Source organism: Charadrius vociferus, unplaced genomic scaffold (assembly GCF_000708025.1).
Source record: "Charadrius vociferus isolate BGI_N301 unplaced genomic scaffold, ASM70802v2 scaffold611, whole genome shotgun sequence".
Lineage (NCBI taxonomy): Eukaryota > Metazoa > Chordata > Aves > Charadriiformes > Charadriidae > Charadrius > Charadrius vociferus.
This window is the reverse complement of record NW_009646844.1, coordinates 1,625,827-1,650,914: the sequence shown is the minus strand read 5'-3', so window position 1 is coordinate 1,650,914 and position 25,088 is coordinate 1,625,827. Positions and strand designations below refer to the sequence as shown.

The window sequence follows — 25,088 nt, the reverse complement described above, 5'->3', positions numbered from 1 at the left end:
TTATGTATTCTTCTTTTCCCCTTAGTCTGCATTACATAACCCTAAACCCATGATTATTTCTGAAACAGAAAAGATAATCACAATTTTGTTTCAAGAGTCCAAGAATTTAAGACCATTTGACTTACAATCATGTAGTTTTACTCCTGCAAGACAAAGAATTCTCCTAAAGGGTTCTTGTGAGAAACCCACAGTGATCTTTTAGACTAATATGGGTTGCTATATACCACATCTGCATCCTCCCACACACTCTGGCTACTACAGGCTGATGCTGTCCCTTACTAAGCTTTCAGCCACTTAATAGCAAACCTGATCCACCCTAGAATAGATACCGTAACAGACAACTGCAACAAGAAGGTATCAAAGACTAACATTCCAAGCTAACCAGAGCTAAAGAAATCTCACATAGGTAACCCATGTGTAAAGCACCACCAGAGAGGTTCAAGAATTATGTTGCATTCAACAGAAACTGCAGGTAAATTTTGAGCAAAAATATGAAAGCATCTTTATCTAGTATGGGGACTGAAAGAGCAACTTGAATGCACAGAAAGTGAAATAATTCAGCTGTAAATCCCACCTGTCCTTCACCCCCCGGTGAATAAAAAGAAAATATCATCAAGTAAAATATCTGTGAAATGAAAAAAGATATGATATGCATAGATTATCTTAGTCCCTAGACTTCATTATCCCAATGACAATAGGATAAAACAAAGAAAACATTCTTATTAGAACAGCTTTGGACTGGGTTAACTACTATGACTTACAGAATAGAAAGGAATTTCAGCTTCCAAAAAAAGAAACAAATAGCTGTATCATACAATTATCCTCTCAATGTGCTTGGTGAATCATCTTGAAGTATCTTTAGATAAGAACAGTATGCCTACATAAAATGTTTCCAGAGGAAAAGCATGATATTAACACTGTGTACCCATATTACCAGTATCCGAGTCTCCACTGTTTTGTCATTTAACTGCCAGATGTAAGAAGTGCCAAATCTGTTCTTTAAATCTAATAGTTATTTTTAAAACACAATGAAACTATATTCCTCTTCAAAAATTCACAGATTAATTGGCTTATTAAGCACGCCAGACAACTAGATTTCTGGATTTACCAAACAGTCCTAGCTTTCTAATTTAATTTTCTAATTTAATCTAATTTTAAGTCATTTCTACACTTGTAACTTGGTGCTCTTACACAGATCAAATGCAGTAGTGTGAATACTCTACTTTAAAATTATACTAACAGATTATTTACGTATTAAAAATTTATTATTTAAATTGTTGCATTTTCTGGTCCTCAATTTTTAAGAGGGAACTGGGAAATGAAATTGTAAAGAAACTCTCGTCACTAGCATATGAAGGATTATGTCTGTTCTGTACTAGTGACAGTTCACAATAAGCATAAAATAACCTCAATGTGAGTACATTGTATACACATTTTCCACAGACTGTATGATATAATACAATACTTACTATTTCTGGAGATCCATATTTAGCTTTTGTTTAGATTTACGTAGAAAAATGTTCCTTTCAATCTTTTAAAGAGCATGTTGAGAAATATAGGTTAAATTCCAATTTACACTGATTATAGGTTAAATTCTATTATACGCTAAAATAGACTTTGAGACAGACATTAAAAAAAGGAAAAAAGTCTCGTTACTTACATTGTTTATGTATTCAGAAAGCAGGTCTTGGAGAGCTTGGCGGATAGCATTGCATTCGGCAATTATACGTTCTCGATGAAAATCGCGTGTGCAAGAAGAATCGGCTAGCAAAGCTGCTCCACTGATAATAGCTTCCAGACGTTTCTCTAGTGATGGCCTTATTTTCTCTTCATTCACCACAAGAGGATCCAGGATAATTAAATTCTGGAAAACATGAGGAGCACAGGTGAGAAAAGTCAGCTCAATTAAGTTGCTGCTTTATTTTTTACTGGCTTGAATTACAGTGACATTATGCTTTCTAGACACAACTAGTCCTTTCCCCTTGCAGCATCCAAAATACTTTTGGCCATGGCAGATTCTGTTTTCCCTACCGGGGTTATGCATACAGGTCAGTTGCAGACAAAGCCAAGTTCTCTCTGCCATTCAGATCTCACTAGTTCTAAGCCAACATCCATGTTATCAAATCCTACTGGCCTGGACCCAGTGCTAAGACGGCAACAGAGCTTTCCAGCCAGAGCTGGTTCACACCTAAACAGCTCACAGAACAAGTAGGACAAGATCACATCTACCTGCAGGCCATGTTGCCATCTTCTGACTACAACTGCCTTGTCTCCGAGTCCTTCCTCTGTTTCCTAATTTTGCTGCATGAGATTCAAGATTTTCATCCTCTCCTACACCTGTATCTGGCATTTCTTCTTCTACAAGGCATTTCACTGCTGGAAACAGAAACACCAGTCTACCCTCATAACCATGCATGCATTCTTACTGCTGCAGCATCGATTTGGTCTACCAATCTTCACAACACCCTACTTGACAACGGAAAGCTATCAACCCCATTTTAAAAGCAAAGAACTCAGGCCCAGACTGCCAGAAGGTACGTCTTAAAACAAGCAACTACATGCCATCTTCCCAAGTTCTCAGCCTGCACTGTTTATCCTCTTCGAGTTTTGTCACTGCGGTTGTAAAAAAAGTCTTTCTTATTTCAAACTCTTTCCTATGTCTGTCTACACTTATTGAGGGTCTTCTGTCTTCCTTATCCTCCCATACAGTGGGCCTGTCTTGTATATTTACCTTGTAAATTCTTAAAAAGATTATATGTATCTTATACTAAGCTTGCAATGTCTATGTACAACTATCACACTCTGTACGAGTTTACTACTCAGTAACACTCTATGTTTTATTTAAGTATCTCAGACCAGAGTCTCAGCTTTGTTTGAAAGGGGGGTTCAACACCTGCAAAATTTAGACTTCTGGAGATGAGGAAGACCTCTGGATTTAACACAAAAACAGCGGTGCTAGCTCATGGCTGAGAATGTTAAATCAGACCACGTGAGCAACCTAGTTCTGCTGATTTTTAGTCTAATACAATCCCACACTGGGGCAGAAAGTCATTGCTGCTACCTTTAACAGACTGAATACGGGCAAAGATCAAAATAGCAGCTTTTGTTCAAGAACTGTTTTTACAAAGGACATAGACATAAGCATGGTTTTGCTTTTCACTCCCTAAGGTAAACAAAAGGAGACAATTGTTTTGGCATGATAAAATTAATTACATTTGTGTGTCAAGCAAACACGCTAAAGGAAAAGAAAAGGACAGATGATATTTTTGTGAAATGTGAAGGTAAGTATATTCAAGCTTCAGCATTTAAAGAAATTCAAACTAGTAGTTTTTAATCTAACTGAACATCTGAAACAATGTTAGTATGGTCCAGATCACCAAGTCTGTATTCCACATAAACCCATTCACCTGTTACATCCATATTTGGTTCCAAGCTTTCAGAAGAAATATTAAACAACAAATTATGCCATATACCCTTAAGTAGAATTTAGGCCACGTAATTCAGAACTTATCTGTGCTTATCCAGTATGTACTGGACTACTTTTAAGCTGGAGAATTTTAATTATTTTTTCAATTTAGATTTAATAACACAATTTCAGGTACTGTCTAGCTTAGACAATTCTAAGAGTAGTGAAAGTTTTCTATTAGACCATCATAAGATAAAAGCTTAAACAGGTAGGAGAGGGCACTTCAGCCACCGAGAAATTTTCTTGCTGGTTACTATTGACATTCTCTTACACGTTAGGTATGATTTACGGAAAAGAAGATTTTGTTACGTGTTCAATCCTCCCATCTTTTCTGAAATATACAAGAATTATTTTGAGGCAGCTAGGAGATCCTCCAGCAAAACTAAAGAAAAATCAGACTTCATAATCTGAATATTTCCAAAGGAAACCACTGCAGGTTCTTTCTGCATTACTGTCTTGTTCAAATGGAAGCTTGTATTTCTCAACTTGCAGGATCAATGTAGATTTCACCTCCACTACTGTTTCATTGCCCTGAAGTCTTCAAATTTAGACTTTGAAAGCATTCTAGTTATTTAAGTACTCTCAGCACATCATGCCCATACTTACTACCTATTTACATACACAAAATCAGTGGACAATGAACCTTCTTAAATAACCTCTGTAAGACCTTCTGGGATTATGTTATGCTTTCTACCAGAAACTGGGACTACATGAAGCTTAGTCCTCAAATCTCCACAGACAATGACTAGAAAGAAAAGGTACTAGTGAATTTCTGTCTGTCTCCACATTTTCTTTGTTGAATTTTGGGATTTTCATACCACTGTAAACTATCACAAAAAACTCAAGTCAGTGCTACTGTTAGTGCGATTTTCTGTTGTCTATTCTGAGAGACTATAAAAAGTCTAAACCTAAGTTTATGGACTTGTTTCAGCAAGTGACAGGGTAGACCATTAAAATGGTTTATGGGTCTATGTCAGGTGTTTATGTGCATCCAGCAGATGCAACCTTAGATTAGGTTAAACTATTTTTAAACTATTTCCAAGGTCCTGGATTTTCTCAAGCCAATGTTCACCTATCCAGATACATAATATATATATACACACACACACACACACTGAAAAGGAGTTTATGTGCAAGCAGGAGGAAAAGAGCTTAAATATTTTGAATATGAAACCCACAGCTATTTCTATATCCATAAAACAACATATTAAGCCTATTTATATCTCTTAATTATTTCCTAATTGAAAGATGTGAAAAATATGTTGATCACGGAAACATTAATCTCGCATGCAACTTTGGAACCCAAGCCAAACTGCGATGGAACCATAACTTGCCCACTAAGGACAGAGCTAAGGAAATAGGCAGTCCACTGCTTTCATCCTCTTTTGCAGAAGTAGAGTAGTTGGAGCCAGTTAAGAACTACTCGGTAGTTACATAAAAATCCAACATTTGCCCTCTCTGAGAAAGAGAGAAGAAAAGCTGAAATTTTGCCTGGCCCTGGCAGATCCCACTCTGAAGGCTAAAATCCAAAGAGAAGAAAGAAGGCCTGGACAGAACGAAGGTGGCTTGCTCTTCTACTCTGAATTATCTCCATATACTCTAGCTTCTTGCTGGCAGCGGACGGAGCCAGACTGGCTCTCCCAGGCAACACCATAGGAAGCCATTTGGCTTTTGCAGGCAACTTTTCAAATGCCAATGCCTAGAGCCAGGCCTGATAGGCACAGTGATCCAGCTCTTAATGTTGCCATCAGAAGCTTTCCTACTACAATTACAACGTTAAGACTCCCGTGTCCTTTTCTGTAATAGCTATTTCCACAGAAGGAAGGAAATGTACCTGAAGACACTTTTCTGGAAGAGTGAAGGCAGTAATATACCACTTGTTCACAAGGATAACTTACAGACACGTTGAGAGTATTAGTACAGATCATCCATTGTTTTCCTTATTTCTTCTCTTTGCTGAACTTCCTTACAAGAGTGAGATTATGGCAGAATGCAACGGAAAACTGCACCCAGTTTACCCGCAGGCAGGCTAAGTTACTACATGTCTCAAACACAATATGGATTGCGGGAAATTAGGGAAATGCAGTAAAGGAAATTGTAAAGAAGTGGTAAGAACTTCCATTAAGGACTCTGAAATGCAGGGGAATTTAACCCCTTTCAGCTGTCACTTCGCATGAGGCAAAGTAAGCATGCATAACTTTAAAAGCAAAATCAACATAGTTCTCAGCAGTAGGAACTGTGTTTTGCTGCATAACAAGTGTTTAATGACTGCATTATCCAGGTCTTTGTTACTTTGGCTATAACCAAAGACACAGCATTTTAAAAAAGAAAAAGCTTTGACTTTAATAATTAGGGTATTAATACGGATCTGGAAAACTGTATACAACTAGTCATTAATGTTTAAATATTTACCTTTAAATATATATATAATTAAATTACACCCAAGAGATAATTTCAAACTAATCTTATATATGAAAGACTCATCCACTGTGATCTTCTAAGAATGACAAGGGAAGTATCCAAAGGTCAGGACATTAATTTCTGACGTGGAAGACAGGTTTATTTCTGTTAGAGATTTGAAACTCTTGTCTCCCTCATTCAAATTACAGTTCTTAACAGCAAAGTGTTCTGTGGTACTTCAACTCTGCTGGAGTTCTGCCACTTGGTCATTATTCATTGCAGCAGCAACTTCACTGTTGCTGTTCCTGTATCTCAAGCAAGCACCCTCAACACTAGGCTATACATACAATGTCCATCATAACGTAAACCACACCTGCCAGGTAGAATGTTTAAGTGTTACTACAGAAAGAAATAGCTTCATTGATTGTGGAAGACTAAACACACCTGAAGGCTACAAGCCAATTAGCAATTTAGCTAGCAAAATGACTGCTTTCAATCTCAGACAAAATGGGTGTAGAAATGCCTTCCTTTAGGAGACAGTTTGTAGAAAGTTCATGCAAAGATGGACAAATTGCACTGGCAAAAAAAAAGCAACTACAGTTCAGCTCTAAATAAAAAAAATCTAGGCTATAATAACCAGGAAAATATTACTTAAGATTCTGCCCACAGATTAAATTCTTCAAGCAATTTCATCAAATATTTATGATCAGTGCATCAATGCAGAAAAGACGATCCAATTTCCAACCAATCAGAAGACATCAGATATGCAACAAGCAGTTTTGCTTGAACAGAGCTAAAAAGTGGTTAGCTACCTGAGTTCTTAAACATAAGCAAGCATTTAAACAGAATTATTAGATCCCTATTTTCTCCCTTATTGGTCTTCTGATCCATGAGAAACAGGTATGATGGGTAACCAGAAGCCTGGTTATATTTCCTGACAATTTGGACTGATTTACAGTATTTTGACATCTCATATGTAATTGCTCTGCTAGACAGTCGTGGTCATATCAGATGAATATGCTGACAGTCAGGCATGCAAGACTTGTATCATTTTGCGAGAAATCTCTTTACATTCAGAAGATGCAAGACCACTGAAAGGCATTAGATAACCTGCACCTACACACTCTTTTAACACAGATCTTAATAGGCAATCAAATTTGTAACATTACAATTTTGTGTTTATTTATGAATGACATGGTAGTGATATAGCGCCTGTCAGAGGAATTCTTGAGAATCTATTGATTTAAGAGTTAGCTGCTCTAATTTTACCGGTGGTTTTCCCACCTACAAATCTGTAATAACTTTCACGCTGCCAGCACTGGCAAGGGAAGAATGACATTGCAAAACATCACTAGATTTTTGGGTAAGCTCCATGATACATTTCCACACTATAAACATTTAATGAGATTTGTTCCCAACAGACTATTTACTATATCAATCTATTTCATGGCACTGTATTTGCAACAAGAAGATAGAGTAAAGGTTATTTCAGGTCCTTAGCCAATAGAACTTTCTGTAAAGAAAGAAAAGTGCGACCATCTAATTCATAAAATCATTTTAAGAAGTTAAATGCTCTATAAATTGTGCTTTATCTAACTCACACAGATTCAATTCTGGTTTGTGTTACATAGGTAAAAATATATTTTAAAGTCCATAAACAAATGGCTTTTTACAACAGTCAGACTTCTGTGTTCTTATGATTCCGAACAAATTCAAGAGAATTTTTTCCATTTTGTGATTAACACAATCCTTACATTTTAAACCAGTAACAAATTTAATTCCATTTTTAAAAAAATTAAAATGGTACTGCTCACATAAATAAGATTAGAAACTGCAATTTTAAAACCCAGTGTGAGAAGCAAGGAAGGATGACATGTAAGATACAATTGCAGCCTGTTCCTCGGGGTGAGGGGGGGTGGAGGAACTGTTAGTTTCAGCTTTGAGCATGACAGCAAGGTCTGTTTTGATCAATAAACTGCCACTACAAGATTTGTGTCATATATGGATTTCAACATATTTCTCTAACCTCTCATTGAAAATGTTAGACAAAATCTATCACCATCAGTCATAACATCAATTCTCCTGAAAATGTATCAACAATATTGGAGTTCCGAGGCTGAGATCTGGTAAGTCTGAGAATTTACAACCAGAAAGACCCACATTGCAAATGTGTTTGGAAACTTTCATTCCTTTTGTTGATCTGGGCCTACATCAGTTACACCAGATGAGGAACACTGTCTGCAATCTCATCTACAGGAGGTCTTTTACCATTTTTGGCAGGACAATGGAAAATAACACTGGAAAGAGCCAGAGCAGCCATGAGAAAAAGGGAAAGCTCCATACAAAAGCTTAGGATGAGTTCAGGAGCAGAGAAAGAACTGACTTTCTCAAGTACTTGGTTAAATAATAGAAGTAGAGCTACAATTTGTGAAAGCATATCAGTTATGTCACTATTTAATGATAAGCAGAAGACATAATTAGGTTTCTAAATCCTTCAATTATATAAATCACATAATGATCCCAATGATGAGTTCTGGAGTAAAGGACTTCAATTTGCGTTGTACTAGTTCAAATGCAGTCAAAGGAGCAGTGCTGACCATCATCTGATAAACACTGTTATTTATAACCTAAACCCATGGGTTCTGCACACTTATTCAAAGATGTGGTCTGCCTCCACCATTAGTGACACACTTGGAACTAATTCTTGCTTGCTGTTCGGAGGAAATCAAATATTGAACATACATGAAGACTTAATCCCAAACTCTTCTGAAGGAAGTGATAGCTCCCAATGAAACAATTTAGAGTGATACTATTCAGACTAGAACTAAGCAGAGCATTAATTTCTAATGCTTTAGGTCCATCACTGATGATAGCAATAATTAATTAAAAAAAAAAAAAAGAAATAAACCATTTTTCCAAAAATGTTGCAGTCTTACAGGTTTATGGGTTTACGCACCTCAAGCTCATCAAGTGCACTTCCAAGAGTAGCTGTGTGAGATGTAGGTTGTCCCATTTTATTTCCAACTCCTTGGGAAGCATTAGAAATGACATTGAGAGCATTCTGTATTTCATTGCAAACTGAATCCTTGCTGGCTGTAAGGGATGCAACATCCGAATGTTCCAAACAAGCTGAACATATTGAATGTAGGAGAGAGGAATTTTCCTTCAGGGATGCACGTGCTGCAGCAATTTCATCTCGCTGATTGCTAGATTTCAAATCCTGTCAGCAAAAGAACATGCTGTTTATTTCCAAAAGCACTTCAAAACTGACAAGTAATGTATAAACATTTTTTTTTCTCTCTCTACTCTGTTTAAGGAAACATCGAGTTAAATTCATCAAAGATTGTGAAAATGGACTACAACAGTACTTACAATTGAATTATCTTTATCTCACAAGAAATGAACAAAGGCTGTGTAAAACAACCCATTTTTTTATTGTGCCTTATAACCAGCACCATGAACTGTCCACATATGGCAAGTTTTTAAGCACATAAGAAAACCAGCTTGGAAATTGGCTGTCTTTTCTCCCAGACATGTCTTTCTTCATAAACAATAGAGAAGGACACTGGTGCAGACCGGGTTAAGCAAGGAATTCTGTAATTGTTTCATCTAAACAAATTTCCTGTGTTTGCTTCCCTGCCCCACCAGTATATGACCCAAGCACAGTGCAGAAAGGAACAGTAGGTCAGGGATGAGAATCCTGTACTCCCGGGAAAAGGGAAGCATAGAAGGTGTGGAAATGAAACAGGTAAGAAAATGAAAAAGAGAAGGCATCTTTGTGAAGTGCCACTGCCTGTTTCTCTTCTCTCCCTGCTATGCACACACTTGAAGCACTCAGGAATCCTCCCCCGCTCATCTTCTTCCTCTCTTCTCCACCCAGATCTTCTTGAAACCCCACTGCCTCCTGCCAGCCCAGACAACAAGGAACACCCAGCTCAACAAAGCTGCCAAGTCAGATTTAACTGTTTCTAGGAATCAAGCTTGGGAGCTGCTATTTGGACAGGTGAAAGTTATAGACTTTGGGACAACCATGCAGTCAACATCAGGATCGTAAGCAGCCTCCTGTCTCATCCTATTTTACCCTCCTTCTGCATCTTGTCCCATTGAAGAAACACTAGTAGATATTTGCAAAATGGCTTGGGTGAAGGAGACAGTTAAATTCAGGGGGAAAATAAGAAAGGAAGGGAAAATAGCACACCAGAACAATAAAAGCCTGTGGCACCAGCTTCAAATGATGAGAAGAGGCACAATGAAGAATGAACAACAAAATGCATACAAAACTGCTCGCAGCCTGCTTTAAAGCAAGCCAAAGTCTTTCTAATTATTTTCCTTTGCATTGCACCAGGCTCTATATGCATTATTTACAAAAGCATCACAGTACCCACTTCTCACTTCCTAAAGTTTGAAGTTTATGGTTGAAGAAAAAAGCATTTGATATTAAATGAACCAGTCCTATGCTTTTAAAATCTCATTTACTGCAAGATATGCATTGGACATAGGACTGCATCTTACACCCTCAGGCTAACTTGGAAATATCAGGGCTACAGTGAAAAACAAACAAAACAAAACAACAACAAAAAAACCCACCACAGATAGAGAGAAGTGGACCCTTAAACAGAAGCAGACAGTGGTTTAACCAGCCGATCATCTGAATTAGAAAACCGAGTTCTTTTCTTGGACATATTAATACTTAACATATTTTTACATTTTCAATAAACTAATATATCAATGAATCACCACCGTGCAGGAATGACTTCATTGCCCAGTGTGCTCAAATCCAAATACTAGTCCTCCTCCAACCTTGGTAAAGCATCTGCAATTTATCTAGTGCACTCTCAGCAAAAGGTGTTACTTATTTTTAAACAGAGATTCTTGTTTTAACTAGTGAATATAACCTTTCCTACAATTAAACTACAAGGCAACAGAATGCCCTCTATTCTCCCATGCTGCATAGAAGCTACAGACCAAGAGATACAATGCTAAGTCAATACAACACCTCAGTCTTGCTGCCTTCTATTCTTAACCATTTCTTACTTTGCTGCACCACATGCAAACAATCAAACTCAAAAGTCCTTCCAAATGGCTTTTTCCCTCTGAAATAGTACTGTCTAAGCAGGAACTAGGGGTTTGTAAGAAATCCAAAACTGGCAAACCAGTAGCACAAAGCCAGTAATGGCAAGTCAACACGGCATCCAGAAACAGTCTAAAAAATTCAATGTGTTAATGTTCCTAAAACAGAATGTTTCGTTTCTCACAACACTGTGTAGAGTTTCAGAATCATAGTACTGGTAAACTCACCAATGAAGAGCCTCACTTTTGTTCAATAACACCTTAAAACAAAATAATGCTTAGACCCATGAAATTTATCACCTTTGTTCTTCGGTTGGGAGCCTTGGAGAGCCCCAAAAGAAGCTGTAGGGCCATTGTTCTCTTCCACCTTGATGAAGAATTAATTCCTCAAGATTTTTCATGTGAACAGGAAGAGACAGTCGATAATCTTAGTCTGATATTCTGAACAAATGGCCCAAAAACCCTACAACTGAGTGACTTCTCTTTTCAAATCTTTGCATATGTGGATTATCAGAATAATGTAACTAATTCTCTGAAGAAGGAAGTTAGTCTCTACAAACAGATTGTTAACCCATAGTCTCTAAAGTTTTTCCACCAGAGACAAAAAATACAGAAACTATCAAGTTCCTTTTTTACTTGTCAAGGAGAATATAGCACTAGGAAACACAAGAAAGCAACACTGAGAAAGTATACAGTTACTTTTAAGTTATCCTTTGATAGAACACATCACTTGAGAACTATAAGTACAGCATTAACGTTCTTCTCATTCTTAACAAACCACCACAGTTCTAAACAAGTTGATAGGCACTGTGCTAAATTCGAAATACCTGCACACTTAGACAAGCTTGTAAACTAAGTCCATAGACTTTAAGGTCTGAATCATACAGGGAAAAGTATGTACGTATAGGACTGAAATATCTGTAAAACATGGCACCAGAAAAAGAGGAACAAGAGAACACATACGACCACCATATTTTCTCTTACTCAGAGACTGTTCTAAGTACAGATGGATCAACTTACACCTGCACAGAGGCATAAGACAAATAGGACTACAGAGAAGAAATTTTCGGAATCAGTTCTTCATAACAAACCACTACTCTCTTCATACCATAATATCTGAGCATCTGTAGTTCATCCAGCTACATTACCAAGTTTTAGTCTATTTTTGGTTTTCTTCGCAGCTTACCACTTTCCTCTTATTCCAACATCTTTTTAGACTAATGGACTATTTCCACTGGGCTGGGACGTGTTCTTCCATACTAAGTCAGCAGCTGAGCTCTAGATATGTCATATGAGACCAGCTGAGATCAAAGATAATCTTGTCTCCAAGCACTGCCAATCTAAGAGACCCAGTATAGTGATATTTCCCCAGACTGCTGTCCCAGCCCCCCTGGGACATACCATTATGCCCTCCTCATACCTGGTTGTCCCTGATAATAACAGAAAATGAAAGGATAACCACAGACTTCCAGCTGTGGATTGTTCCAGCCAAACATGGTGAATGGACAAGATAACTTTGAATGGAAAACTTGAAAACTACCTTCACAGTTAAGTTTTGGTTGTACTACTTCAATAAGAAGAAAAAAAAAATAAAAAAAAGAAAAAAGATCTGTTCTTTATCACACTTAATAAAGTTAAGGTTTGACAGCACAATACACCAGGAAGCCAGCTCTTGTTCACTGAGTATTCATATCAGCACAACTCATGGGATTCAGGCACCATTGTGGGTATAAATCACACTGCCATATTTTGCACCAGCTGCAGTCAACATGAGGTTCACAAAGACAGCTTCAAATAAAGTGTGCTGCAGTCCCCCAGCTCACTCTTTGCAGAGACAGATGTCATTGAACTGAGTTATATATCTAAGAAAAACACAGACATACAAACCCCCACAATTTCATGGGGGACAAGAGCATTGCTTTTTATCACAGCTTATACTTGCGTTTTAGTGTTCAGCTTTCAGTCAAAAATGACTGCCAAATTGCATCTATTTGGTGAATCAAAGACAATAACAAAGCTCAAACTCTTCTGAGTGCGTTCATGCACTGTTTATCTAGGTAAGACTCCAGTTTACGTATTTCATAAGTACTGTGTAGTCTTATTCAGTGGAACAAAATATCTCACAGACAAGAAAGTGAAAAAGATCTGGGGTTGATACTGACTGCCTGCTATGGTTTGAGGAACACAATTTATTGTTGTTTAGACAATTATTCTCTCACCTGATGACCCCTCACCACCCAGGAAGGGGAATCGGGGGGGGGGGGAACCCCAAGGAAACCTGAGGGTTGAAACATAAGCAGATTTAATACAATAAGACTACATAATTAACATTAATAATACTAAAGAACCCATATTGATCCTGATACCAATGTAAAATATACTTTGATTATACTCTGCCAATTCTATCAATAGGAGGCTGTGCACTCCCAGCAGTGGACAGCAAATGTCAGACACTGCAAGCACTGTGGCTTCAGAAGGAAGGGAAGGCCTCAGAGGTCCAGCACTGGGCCAAGAAGTTCTCTGGTTTGCAGCCATCCAGAGAGAGAACTCCTCATCAAACTTTCTCATTTATATTGAATGTGATGTTGATGGCATGAAGAAGCCCTGTTGGCCAGCTTGGGCCAAGTGCCCAGGTCTCACTCCTCAACCCCACACCTGGCTAACCAGAAAATACTGACACCTTGAAACCCACACACCATAGCTGGCTATAAAGTAAATATTTTCACAAATTCAGACACTATAGTCTTCTATAAGTACGGTTTTCCCAAGCATTAGGGAAGATTTTACTGGAAAGTAAAATTACTGAAAGAGAAATTAGCTCCATGTCACTCTAACCAGGACAACTGCCATATTGCTCTTTTGCTGTATCAGCTCTTCCAAGACAACAGCAGTCTCACACAGGTTTTAGTCCTGTGTCACTCAAACCAGGACACTGCCATATTGCTCTTTTGCTGTGTCAGCTCTTCCAAGACAATTGTACTCTCACACAGGTTTTAAAGGCTTATACCTGTCTCAGGGCCCAGCGAGCACTGCTAGGCCTCAAAGGCCCTGCCCAGGCCCAGCTGGGGCCTCCATCCACCCTCACCCTTGGGCCCCAGAGTCCCAGTTCAGCTCACTCTGGGACCTTTGGTCCCTGTCTAAGATATGTCGTGAGAGTGCTGGTCTCCAGCTCAGCCTCAGCCACCCCCCTGCCTGGCCCTGCGCCCCCGATCCAAACCTCAGCCCACAGACTGACCTCCTGAGCTCCGTCCTGCCCTGTCACCACAGTTCTTCTGAGGTATCATGGGGCTGTCTCTCCCCTGGCTACCCCCACCAGGCCTGACCCTCAAGGTGATCCATGGACTGACTTCCCAGCTTGTTCTCTGACCCACCTCGTCACCACAACCTTTCCTGATGGTCTGGACTCTTGATAGAAGCCAGTTACCATCACCTGACACAGCCGGCTCACCTGCATGCAGGGCAGTGGTTCAGGGCCCTGGTTGGTGAGGCTGCCGCCTCAGAGAGCAACCAGCCCTCGCCGCACCCCACAATACTTTCTTCTTCTAAACAGAAGCATTTACCATCAGGAGGGATCACCTGTTACAAACTATACCATAAAGCTGACCCTGCTCACTCTACGAAACACTAAGTTTACAGAAGTTGAACAGCACGAGCTAATGGCCCCTTTCCTCCCTGGCAGGCTTTTAACTATACATCTGAACTGATGGCCTACGCAAGTGGCTGTAACCGTACAAGAGGCAGACACAAACACACATTGGGAAAAACGCCTCACTTAGGATAACAGCTTTGCTAGCACAAACAAAACCTCACTAGAGCTGTACCACACTGACCATGAAAGGTCACCTTACACACACTCCCAGCAAGGTAACCACCACTGAGCGGGTATGCCAGTGAATTCAGAACAGCGCTGAATCAAAGAAATTTGTTTAAACACACCTTTGCGCCTTCCTCATTGACTGACTCAAAATCCTGCCACTACCATCACCAGTCACTGCTAGATTTAAGTATTCCAGAAAGCAAATTATTAGACCTGCCAGCATCAGAGAGATGGAAACTCACTGGAAACCCTTCTTAAAAACATCCCATCTGCTTCTTCCCAGAAAGCATGTATTCCCAAAGCCAGTTTCTCCCCATTTTTGCTTTTTAAAAAAAATACATAGGTTTCCAGGGATGGCTCCAGTCCAAACCAGAGATTAAATAACTTAGCACTGTTATACTCAAGGAATGTAAATCTTTTTCCTCTCTCATTTTTCTTCTCTGATAGACAATGCTGAACACTCATAATCCCCAAAACAACAGTGTTTGCTGGCACCACAGAAGTAAGCTATTTTAAAAGATGTATCTTATAGACTGACCAGGTCTAGAGACAAAACCAGGAATCTTTACAAAGCAGCAACACAGTTATGTGTTTGATTGTCAGGAACTCCAAGCTAACTTTCTACTACTAAAAAAGTCTTAACTGGCCTCTAGATTTGTTTTTGCTGACTTCAGAAGTTGTCAGCAATTCTCAGCGTCTCAGTATAGTCCTAAACTATACCACAGCACGTATACAGAGTATATATACACATATGCACAAAATATCTATACTCTATATCGCTATAAACTGTTGGCAGAGTTTGTTTGCATTGCCCTTATGCATGAATACACAAAATGTGAAGTGTTACCATACAAAGCCACGTCAATGTTATTATAGGATTGAGCCTTAAGTAATACCCTCTGCCTCTAAGACAACTCTGCACTGTCTTTCCATAACCTTCAGTCAACTTCGAGAAAACGGGGATCAGATTTGCAGAACTGAGGTTCCCACTAGAAGTGAAGTTTGGCAACTTTCTCTTTGCACCTATACCTATTTACTATCAATCATACTCAAACTGATATATAATACCACAGAAAAGCAAAGCTATCTTACACAAAGTATCAAAAACTGCCCATGACTAGTTAATATCCCAGCTTTCTTAACCTACTAATGTTTTTCAGGAACTTGCTGTTCAGCTAAGGAAGATACAGTTTCTTTTGATGACTTTGCTGCATCAGATTGCAACTATTGCACAATTTTCCACATCTCCTATGCTTCAGCAACTTCTACCCCCCCTTACAGATGACGGAGCAACACCTTGCTGTCACTTCTCTATCCATTATTTCAAAATTTGGTCCCCATACTTCTAATACCCTGCTCTGTTAACTATCAGTCTCCTAGATGAAGTAGCTGATTTTGAAAGGTAGGAAAGCAATTTTTCCCTGTAAGAATTTTTCTTTGAGCCCAGCAATCCCTTTTCTGCAAACATATCCAACGTAATATATTAGCTCACGAAGGTTTTCTCTTAGTACAGTTACAGTCACATTTGTCATAAATGAGCATGCCTGAAACTAGAGCAGGAAACATTCATCAGGGAGAAGGATCCAACATTAAACACCAGATCTGAAGTTCAGAACCTCCAGAAGATCTTGTCACAACTTGAAGAGCAGGAGATGGCTAACGAAGTGAAGGAGAAGAAGCGAGGAAATACAGCAGAAATGTAGATTAATTTAAAGAGAGGCAAACAGGAAATGGGAGAGAGACAACAAAAAACAGTGAGAGTGAAAAAGTGTAAGAAAGGTTAAGATGAAGAAATAATGGACGAGGAGGAGTCAATGATATACCAATCTCACTTGATTCCAAGCACCTGAGAATAGGATAGGCACTGCAGAAACACCCAAAAGTAGGAGAGCAGCAGCCTACAGTCCTCTTATGTAATTTAATAAGTAAAGCAGCCATCAGTTTTTCTTTGTTAACATTTCTAACTAAGGAACAGCTTATCTTTATGCTGCTGTCAAATACAGTTTAAAATTTTCAGAAGTCCAGTGTTTCCACGGCATAATTCCCTTTCATTATCTAAACTTGCTTTGTTTTCAGTGCTTAGTTCCTAACGTGACTTGCAGATGTCTTTCCGGAAAGCTGAAGGGCTGGGAGGTGTAACCGTTCGTTTCAGAAGTGTGTTTTATCAGTTAGTGTTACCTTGACCTATGTTGTTTAAAATTCCATCTTACACTTTCAGCTAAATAACCTGCTGGTTAACATCCATCCTTGAGAGAAAAGAGCTCAGAGATCGACACACATTTCTGGAGGTCAAGATAATGTAAAGCTTAATATTAAAGCAACCTATCACAGTTTTCAATAGACTAGACTAGACAAGGGATTTGTGCGTACAAGTAAAGTATACCAGGCAAACGATGCAGAACGTGGAGCTTGCAGAAGTAGGATGTTCAGAAGATATGCCAAAGCAGGACCTAACTTTTTTCATAGGAGTAAAGACATCTGAAAACTGGCATTTGAGAGGAATGACAAGTTAAAACTATTCCATGAATATCCATACCAAAAAAACCCAAAGTAAAACACATTGAGCAAGACTCAATACAAGATCTTTCATACTGTAGTTATTTCAAATGCATGGAAAATATAAAGTACTAACACTCACGTATAGTACAATGCACAGAATACAGCTGTTAAAGCTTTCAGGAAATATTTTGGCCTGGGATTTTTTCAATGGAAGATGACTCATTGAAAAATGTGGCAGAATGACATTTATTCACAGTTACTCATCTCTGCAATTTTATTAAATTCTCATAATACCATATGTGACTATTTTTTACTTGCTTCTTTTTTGAGATTTTAAAATTAAAAGGGATTCGGGGATATTTATTAGATTGCAGACTTGTTTCGTTCTCTGCCTTAGTGGTATTAGGCTACTTAGAAACAACTGCAGTAAAACTATTAATAGTGGAAGATCATGTTATACATGGTCCACTAACATTTTCACCGATATACAGTTTAACAGATACCAAACAGACTGATCTTTCACATTTAACCCATTCTGTTTTAGCCGCCCTCTTATATGCATAATCATGTCTAAACATACTCCACCTATCAGAAGAGTTCAGGATCTCTTTCTCCAGCAAATCAGCTCAAGTTCCCCTAGGTAAAAGTTTTTCCTGGTCTTGAGCAGAGAGAGTTCAATTTCCCTAGATTTAATATCTCAACATGAAAGATGTGAATTCATCAACAATAATCAGGCACACGACTCATATCAGGCAGCCTGTTCCAGCTGCTGTTTTTGCACAGATTATATACTCAACAAATACTGCTCCTATTCTTCTGTCAAACTCCAGTTATAGTTTGTATAGTTTAACTATTTCTAAAGTCTTGATAAACACTTCATAAATATTTAAAATGAGCTAGTTCCTTTTTTCTAATTAAAAAAACCTCAAAACTAAAACAAGCTGAATCAAATAAAGGAATGACATATCCTCACACACTCTCTTAAGATGCACACAATTCAAACACTGCAGAGAATATTAAGTTTTGTAACACGAAGACACGTACAATTGACATGCGTAAAGAGTGGCACTCAAGCAAATGGAACTGAAGTGGTAATCCATCAAAACAAGCTTATTAGCATTACCAATTTCAGAAACGTTAACAGTAGGTTTTGTTTTCACTGTTCAGCTTAAACTGCAAAATGAGCTTGTTTTGAGTATTTATGATGGACAATACTGTTGCCTCTTCTTCTTGCATATCAGTTTAAGTTTTTTAATGTTGTTTTCTGCATACCTTGCAAACACTTACAGGACACCAACTTCGAGCAAGAAAGAAAAAGCCGTAAGCCCTTGAGCTCTGTACTGAATGTTAATGCAGTTGTATATGATAGATTTAATACAGAACTGAGAATAAATGACTTCCAGCAGCTGCACTCCGGACCTATAAATCGCTGCAAGTAGTACAAAATCCATACAAAGGAAGAACAGCTGTATAATTTACAGCATCAGTATTCGTCAAGGAATGCTGCAAATACAGAACTTGATTTTTAACATTCCTATAAAAATTAGAAATCAACTTTGCATAGATTCTACTTACATTAGAACTTTTATTCATCTTTGCCAATGGCACTTCAATGCAGAACGCAATTTAATTTTTTACCAGTGTTAAACTAAATTCAAAAAGCATAAACACCAAAAGAGTTTTACGAAATAAATGTAAGAAATGCGTAAAAAGCAAATGATTAGCATGTTATGTTTTGCATGGAATATGCTTTTGGAAAATCAGAATAGTACTCTGATCAGGTGATTTCTACTACACAACCAATGATTTATGCTATACAAATCCACAAGAAGCAAATGTCAGGGGCAAAGGTTTAAACAGTTGGATTTTTCTCAAGATGCATTCCTTCCAACAGTACTGACAGCCACCGCAGCACGCACTCCTGTTCTTCCTTATGCTTGAGAGAATTTCGCATCACCTTCACAGACCAGCCCAGGAGTATGACCCAATACGCTGTAAAAATATGCAGTATAACACAGTAGCTATAAAAACGGCATACCCTGTAACCAATGTCTAAAAACTACAGAATTTCATTCCCTTTACAGAAGAAATCTAAAGTTTTGGGTCCCAAAGTCACATGTCCATTCAACAGTTATATACGATTGTTTATTCGTGAACACCAAGCAATGGATTTTTAAGAGATGAACAAGATCTGATTTTTTCACTAACAAGGAAGTTTGACTTCCCTGCTGGCTCCTGGGGAAATTAACCCCACCCCTGCCGGAACCAGGACAGGTGTATTTATAGAAAACACTGTGTAATAACATCTTTATTAACACAAGTAATTCCAAAATCCGTGGAACAAAATTATTTTGTTTTGTTGAAGGCACTACAAAGAGTTCCTTCAAGAATGAGATCAGTATGGAACTGCATCATCTACTACATCTATTACCTCAAGAGACTACTGTCTGTTAACAGTAGTTTAACCTCCATTTTAATTTACATGTCAGCTTGCAGCTTTTACAGTTGAAATGAATCAGGAGGAGACAGTGTCTTCCCGGTCTCATAGCAGGTGACAGTAAACTCCGTAGTGCATTTCTTACATAGTAATAAGGATGGTAAATGCAGCTTTCTTGATCTCTAAATACATAAGAAACAAGGTGTTCAAGTCCCATGGAAAAACCAACTGAGGTAAGCTGATCTGAAAGAAGACATTTTATCATGTTTTCTGTTGCAGAAAATCAGAAGAGTTCCACCATGCCATTTTTCTACACTGAATGCTGTGTAAGAAGTTCAGTCATATGAAAGCCCTTCAAACTGGTCCGAATTCAGCTTTACCCCTGTATCAAACATGTAATACTACAGAACAAAACAGCAAGCCTGGTTGTATGTATTCTCTCATATGTTATGGTTCAGTGTGTTCAACACAATTCTTAACCTTACTACAAGGGGTACCACAGGCAACGTGCCCCAAGACAGCTGTTCAGTAGAAACAACATCCAAAATATAATGATTCTCATTAATACAAGACAAAGCAGTGGAAAGCAGTCACAGTTTAAAGTTCATTAGGAACAATTTGATGAGGACTCAATGGATTCTGCGAAGACTGAAATTATTACCTTTACCAAGTCGTCCTTTAACATGTTTGTTGCAGAGTTGCACTGTATCTTCTAAAGAACAAAATATGAATCCATAGCTGATCACGGTCATCATCAGAAACAAACAAACAGATCTGCTTCACCTTGTTACCGTCACCTCCCTAGGTTAGGACAGATCAAAACAGCCTATACTGGTCTTTCCCTGAAGACAGGAAGTGGTAGAGAACTTCCAGCTTCACACAGCAGTTTTGCCAAAATGTCCTCCACCCATTCATATGCCGACTTCCCTATTTTTTTGACTACCAAAGAGATAGAAACCTATAGGTACCTTTCCTTATATCCACAATTTTTCCTTATTAATTCAATCTTGTCATTAGAAGTGGAAAATCTCTGTAAATGGCTAAAAATTGTTATCAGAAGTAATGGGTTTGGTTTTCCTTTTTTTTCTTTTTCTTTTTTCTTCTTCAATGGTAGTATCAGCAGTGTGGAAGAACACTGATGAATTATAACATCCAGAGATTCATCTAATTAAACTGCTTGGGAAATTTTTGAGTTCAAGGGGTTTGTTTAAGTACAGTTATTCTCTGTAGTATCAAATTCTTGCTCGAGAGAAACTTCTTATTTTTCTTATAAACCCCTCAGCATAATAAACCTTAATAGAATATACTAATTTCTATGATGAGCAGTTTTGCACAAATGATAATGAGATCAGTTTTTCCATTGAGGAAAGGTCACCGTCAAAGAAAACGTCCTCATGAGTAGCATTTCTAGCCAGAAACTACAAACCTGTAAGGACCTCAGACAATATGGGGAGTCTTAGACAGTCTTCCTGGTTGAGAAATATTTACATTACTCAGACTTAAGTATTTCTAAATAAGCCATTCTTTCCCCTGCTGAATCAAAAGACATCTCATTAGTACTAGTTAAACCCCAGAACCTTATAAATTGTAAAATAAATTATATAATCTTCAGCAAATACTTCAAGTGCTCATTGTAAAAAGCTAGAAAAAAAATATTTTACTTAAGAAAGAAAATGGAAGGGGTTAAAAATAACATCAATCTTTCTCTGCTTCCCGCGATCATAATAAAGGAGAAAAAACAAAACTTATGACATGATTCTTGGCAGATAGTTCAGAAAATTTTAGAAAGACGGGTATATTTTATGCTTTCTCAAAAATAAATCACAAGCTTTCAGGTTTGTCAAGTTTTCAAGATTTTAGTGGATTGTTCGCTGTGCTGGAGCAAATCGCATGAGGCTGCAGGAACTAGGCTTACTCAGGCTTGAAAAGAGAGGGTTGCACAAAGTGAGGGATCCCATTTACAGTCTTTCACTACAAAAAGGGCTGCTGTTGAGAAGATGGAGCCAGTCTCTTCGAAGAGATCCAGAGCTAAAGGATGACAGGAAAGCAAATTGCCACCAAGACTTACAGGGAGGAAAAAAGGTCACCACAAGTGGATGATGCACAGCAACAGGGACCAGGGGAGGTTATGAAATTTTCATCCTTAAAAGATACTCAGAATTCGACCAGACAGGATCTGAGCAGCCTGATCTAACTTTGAACATAACCCCGCTTTGAGCCAAACATCGGACTAGATCTCTGGAGGTCCCTTTCAGCTAACTTCCATTATTCAAGGGCTGGAAGTGAATATGCTGTAGTTTTATGGCAAGTCAGGAATCTTCCTTTTCAGGGAGTTATATAATAACCAAGTCCTGCTTGAATGATCCCCATCAGGGTAAAAGATAAGCGATTTATTGTTATGAAAGCTTCAAAACACATGCATGTAAATCACTAACCTCAAAGTACTCCAAGGCCTTGGTTCTGCATCTTTGATGCAAAAAGCTCCTACTACCCAGGATATGGAAAACTTGTCATGGTGAAACCTCATATTCCACAAATCAGACTGGAAGGAGGAAATATTTTAATAGATTCCTCTCTCCCTCCATGTAAAACTGCAAATTCTAGTTAAGTGAGGAGAAACTTAGTGAAGAAAAAATAAGCCACAAATTGCAGGTGAGATAAAAAGCACGGGGGAAAAAAAATGGCTTACTTTGCACTGGCTTGTGTAACATTTTACATTATAAAAACCCCCCTGCTTTCAGCTGTACATAATTTTGACAAATGAATAGGTTGGGGTAAACCTGGTCACATCAGATATCTGGAGGGGGTTGTTTGTTTTTTCTTATTTATGCTTTGTTTACAGAAAAAGATGGGTTCAGGCACTTTCAACTTAAAGGCTAAGGAAAGCATTCTCCCCATGTTAATATAGTCTGAGCAGTATTTTCTTGAGAAAACACAGTATTTCCATTTCTTGAAGAACTGACGTAAAATTTGCTTCCCTTAATATCATGTAAAGTTGCAGTTGCAACAATGAAGATCAAGTAGAAAATACTCTACAGCATACTGGTTAGTGCACTTTTGGAAGAGAGGAAAACTCAGAATCCATCATCCTAGGAGACTGCTCTGACAAAGAAGGCACATCGTGCAAGTGTGCCAGGGTAGACAAGGTAAAGGAGGAGACAGACAGTATCTCCATCCTTACTTGCTTTGTCACACTGAAAATACTTTTAAACTTTAAGCCCGTGTTGCAAACTCAATGTGAAAAAGCAATTTTATCTAGGATGGTTTTAAAAACTATTCTTTAAGCAACTTATTCCTCCATACTAATTATAAGACATCGTATTGAAGTAATTCCATACTATTCTTCCAGTTAGCCACTCAGCGCATAGTTGGGCTACTTCTCACAAAATAAAAGCAAAACGCTACAGAATTCAAGCAATTTTCTGTAATTGCCATGTTAGCCTTTGGAGGCCTGATGGTTTGCCATTTGTAGGCTCTTAATTTTTCTATCTGTATCCCACCAAAGCCTATTAACCATCAGAAGGTATACTACTTACATATTACCTGATGCTTGCCACATACTTTTCTCCCTGCACCGCTGGCCAGTGCTTTGGTCTGCTCTATCAGTTTCTTGCAGACAGCCCCTTTGCTGCTCACAGCTACAGCCATGAGCAAGACTTGTGCACAGAAGCCCACCTTCTCCCAGCCTCTAATGAGAAAAGACTCCACCATAATATGGCTACATAGCGCACAGCAGAAGTTTGTCGATCGTGACCAGTCAGTACGAAAACAAGTGATTTCCTCCAGTCCCCACATATTGTTCCAGTGCTTTTGAGAAAGACAGAGGCTGTGTTTGGGATATAAGCTCTGACATATGTTAGAGGAAGCAAAAATGAGGGCAAAAAATGAAGGAAAGATGGGTAGATAAGCAGGTAAGGAGGAAGAAAATACAGAAGAAAAATAAGTTAAAAAGCAGGAATCTGCTTTGAATCAGAGGTTGGAATAAATAGTCTGCAGAGGTCATTTCCAGCTTTATTTTCATGAGGAATGCAAAATTAATGAAAGATGTAGAAGAAAAGTTAAAGGCAACAAGTAGAAAGAACAGCAGATACAGCAAACCAGTACAAAACAGTCTCTCAAACAGAAACCATCTCAACACAGGTAGCATTTAAAGACTTATTTTTTCCACATTTTATGCAGAAACTTAAGTTTCATGTGCTCAACAAGCGCTGAATACTTGAGCAACAGGACTTTGTGCCACTGTATACTTCTTGCTAGCACTCACTCCTCCAAGATGAACACTGTGTTACTAATAAGCCTACAATTTGCCATTGTTAATTACGATTTGACTAAACACAGGTTTGATCCAAAATCCCCTCAAACCAAGGGGAAACTGCTATGTAAGTCTTCAAAAAAAATGTGAATAAAATACTGTAACGTAAACAACAACCGAGTCTTCTTTTATATTTCTGGATTATCTGCTTTTTAAAAAGTTGACTTAGGCATTTCTTTCATTGACTAGCTAAGTATTGCCCAATTAATTTCAATTTGATTACTTTCATCTCATTACAGTATCCGTCTTTTATTTGCAGCACACTCAAATTCTAAAATTTACAAGTATCCAGAGTGCCTATCTTTTGTAATTCTGGGTGAATGGTATAACCTTCTGGGTTGCTGAGACAAGAATGCAGTAACTTATATTCTCTCTGTATCTACCCTAAGCCACACTACAATCCACATTATCTCTTAAAATTTCAAGACTGTGAATTACATTTATATAAAAACTGCATTAGAGTTCTTTTGTCTTGGAAAGTTTATTTAACATGAAAATAACCTTTCTGAAATGTTTCCTTTCTTCTAGATTATTCTTGTGATATATTAATGCAGCGTTAAAACTTTTTTCATAAGACAATACCTCACCGTTAAATTGATAAATCACACCCAATGACTGTCTAATCAATTTACTTTTTAGATTATTATTAGAACATCATTTCTGAAAAGCAAACCGAATTTTTAAAAAGTGTAATCCTTCAGAGACCTTGGCTTCAAAGCTAAGAAGCATAACTGCCTTCTGAAAGGGAACAAATCTTTTGTCTATTATTACAATTGTCAATTTTTACACAATGTAGGAAAAGTTAATTTTAGTCAGGAAAAAAAGCTCCAACTTTTCTAATATCAACTTCTTTCAGTCCAGATGTGAGTTGCAGTTGTGTATTTGCATATTTCAAAGATGAGTTTCATAGGTTCCCTCCCCCCAGTAGATTTTAAATTTGTGAACCATATTCTTATTCTGCAATATTAGCTTTTTAAGAGAGAGGTAAAGGATGTCCATTCCTCTGCTGGCACAATTTGCTGCAGGACCGCATAGTAGCAGCTGGGATCAGAGCCTCAGCATACAGGCACTGCATAAACTTACCATG

The 25,088-nt window shown here is 38.1% G+C and overlaps 1 protein-coding gene across 1 annotated transcript in view; it reads right to left on the bottom strand.

Moving 5' to 3' along the window:
* CTNNA3 (catenin (cadherin-associated protein), alpha 3) overlaps window positions 1–25,088 on the bottom strand; it is a 518,658-nt gene that overhangs the window by 398,183 nt on the left and 95,387 nt on the right. Inside the window, exons 6-7 of the mRNA XM_009894002.1 lie at window positions 8,823–9,086; window positions 1,661–1,864 (exon numbers count right to left, since the gene is read on the bottom strand). Coding sequence (XP_009892304.1) covers window positions 1,661–1,864; window positions 8,823–9,086 — 468 coding nt within the window. The remainder of the gene's footprint in view (window positions 1–1,660; window positions 1,865–8,822; window positions 9,087–25,088) is intronic.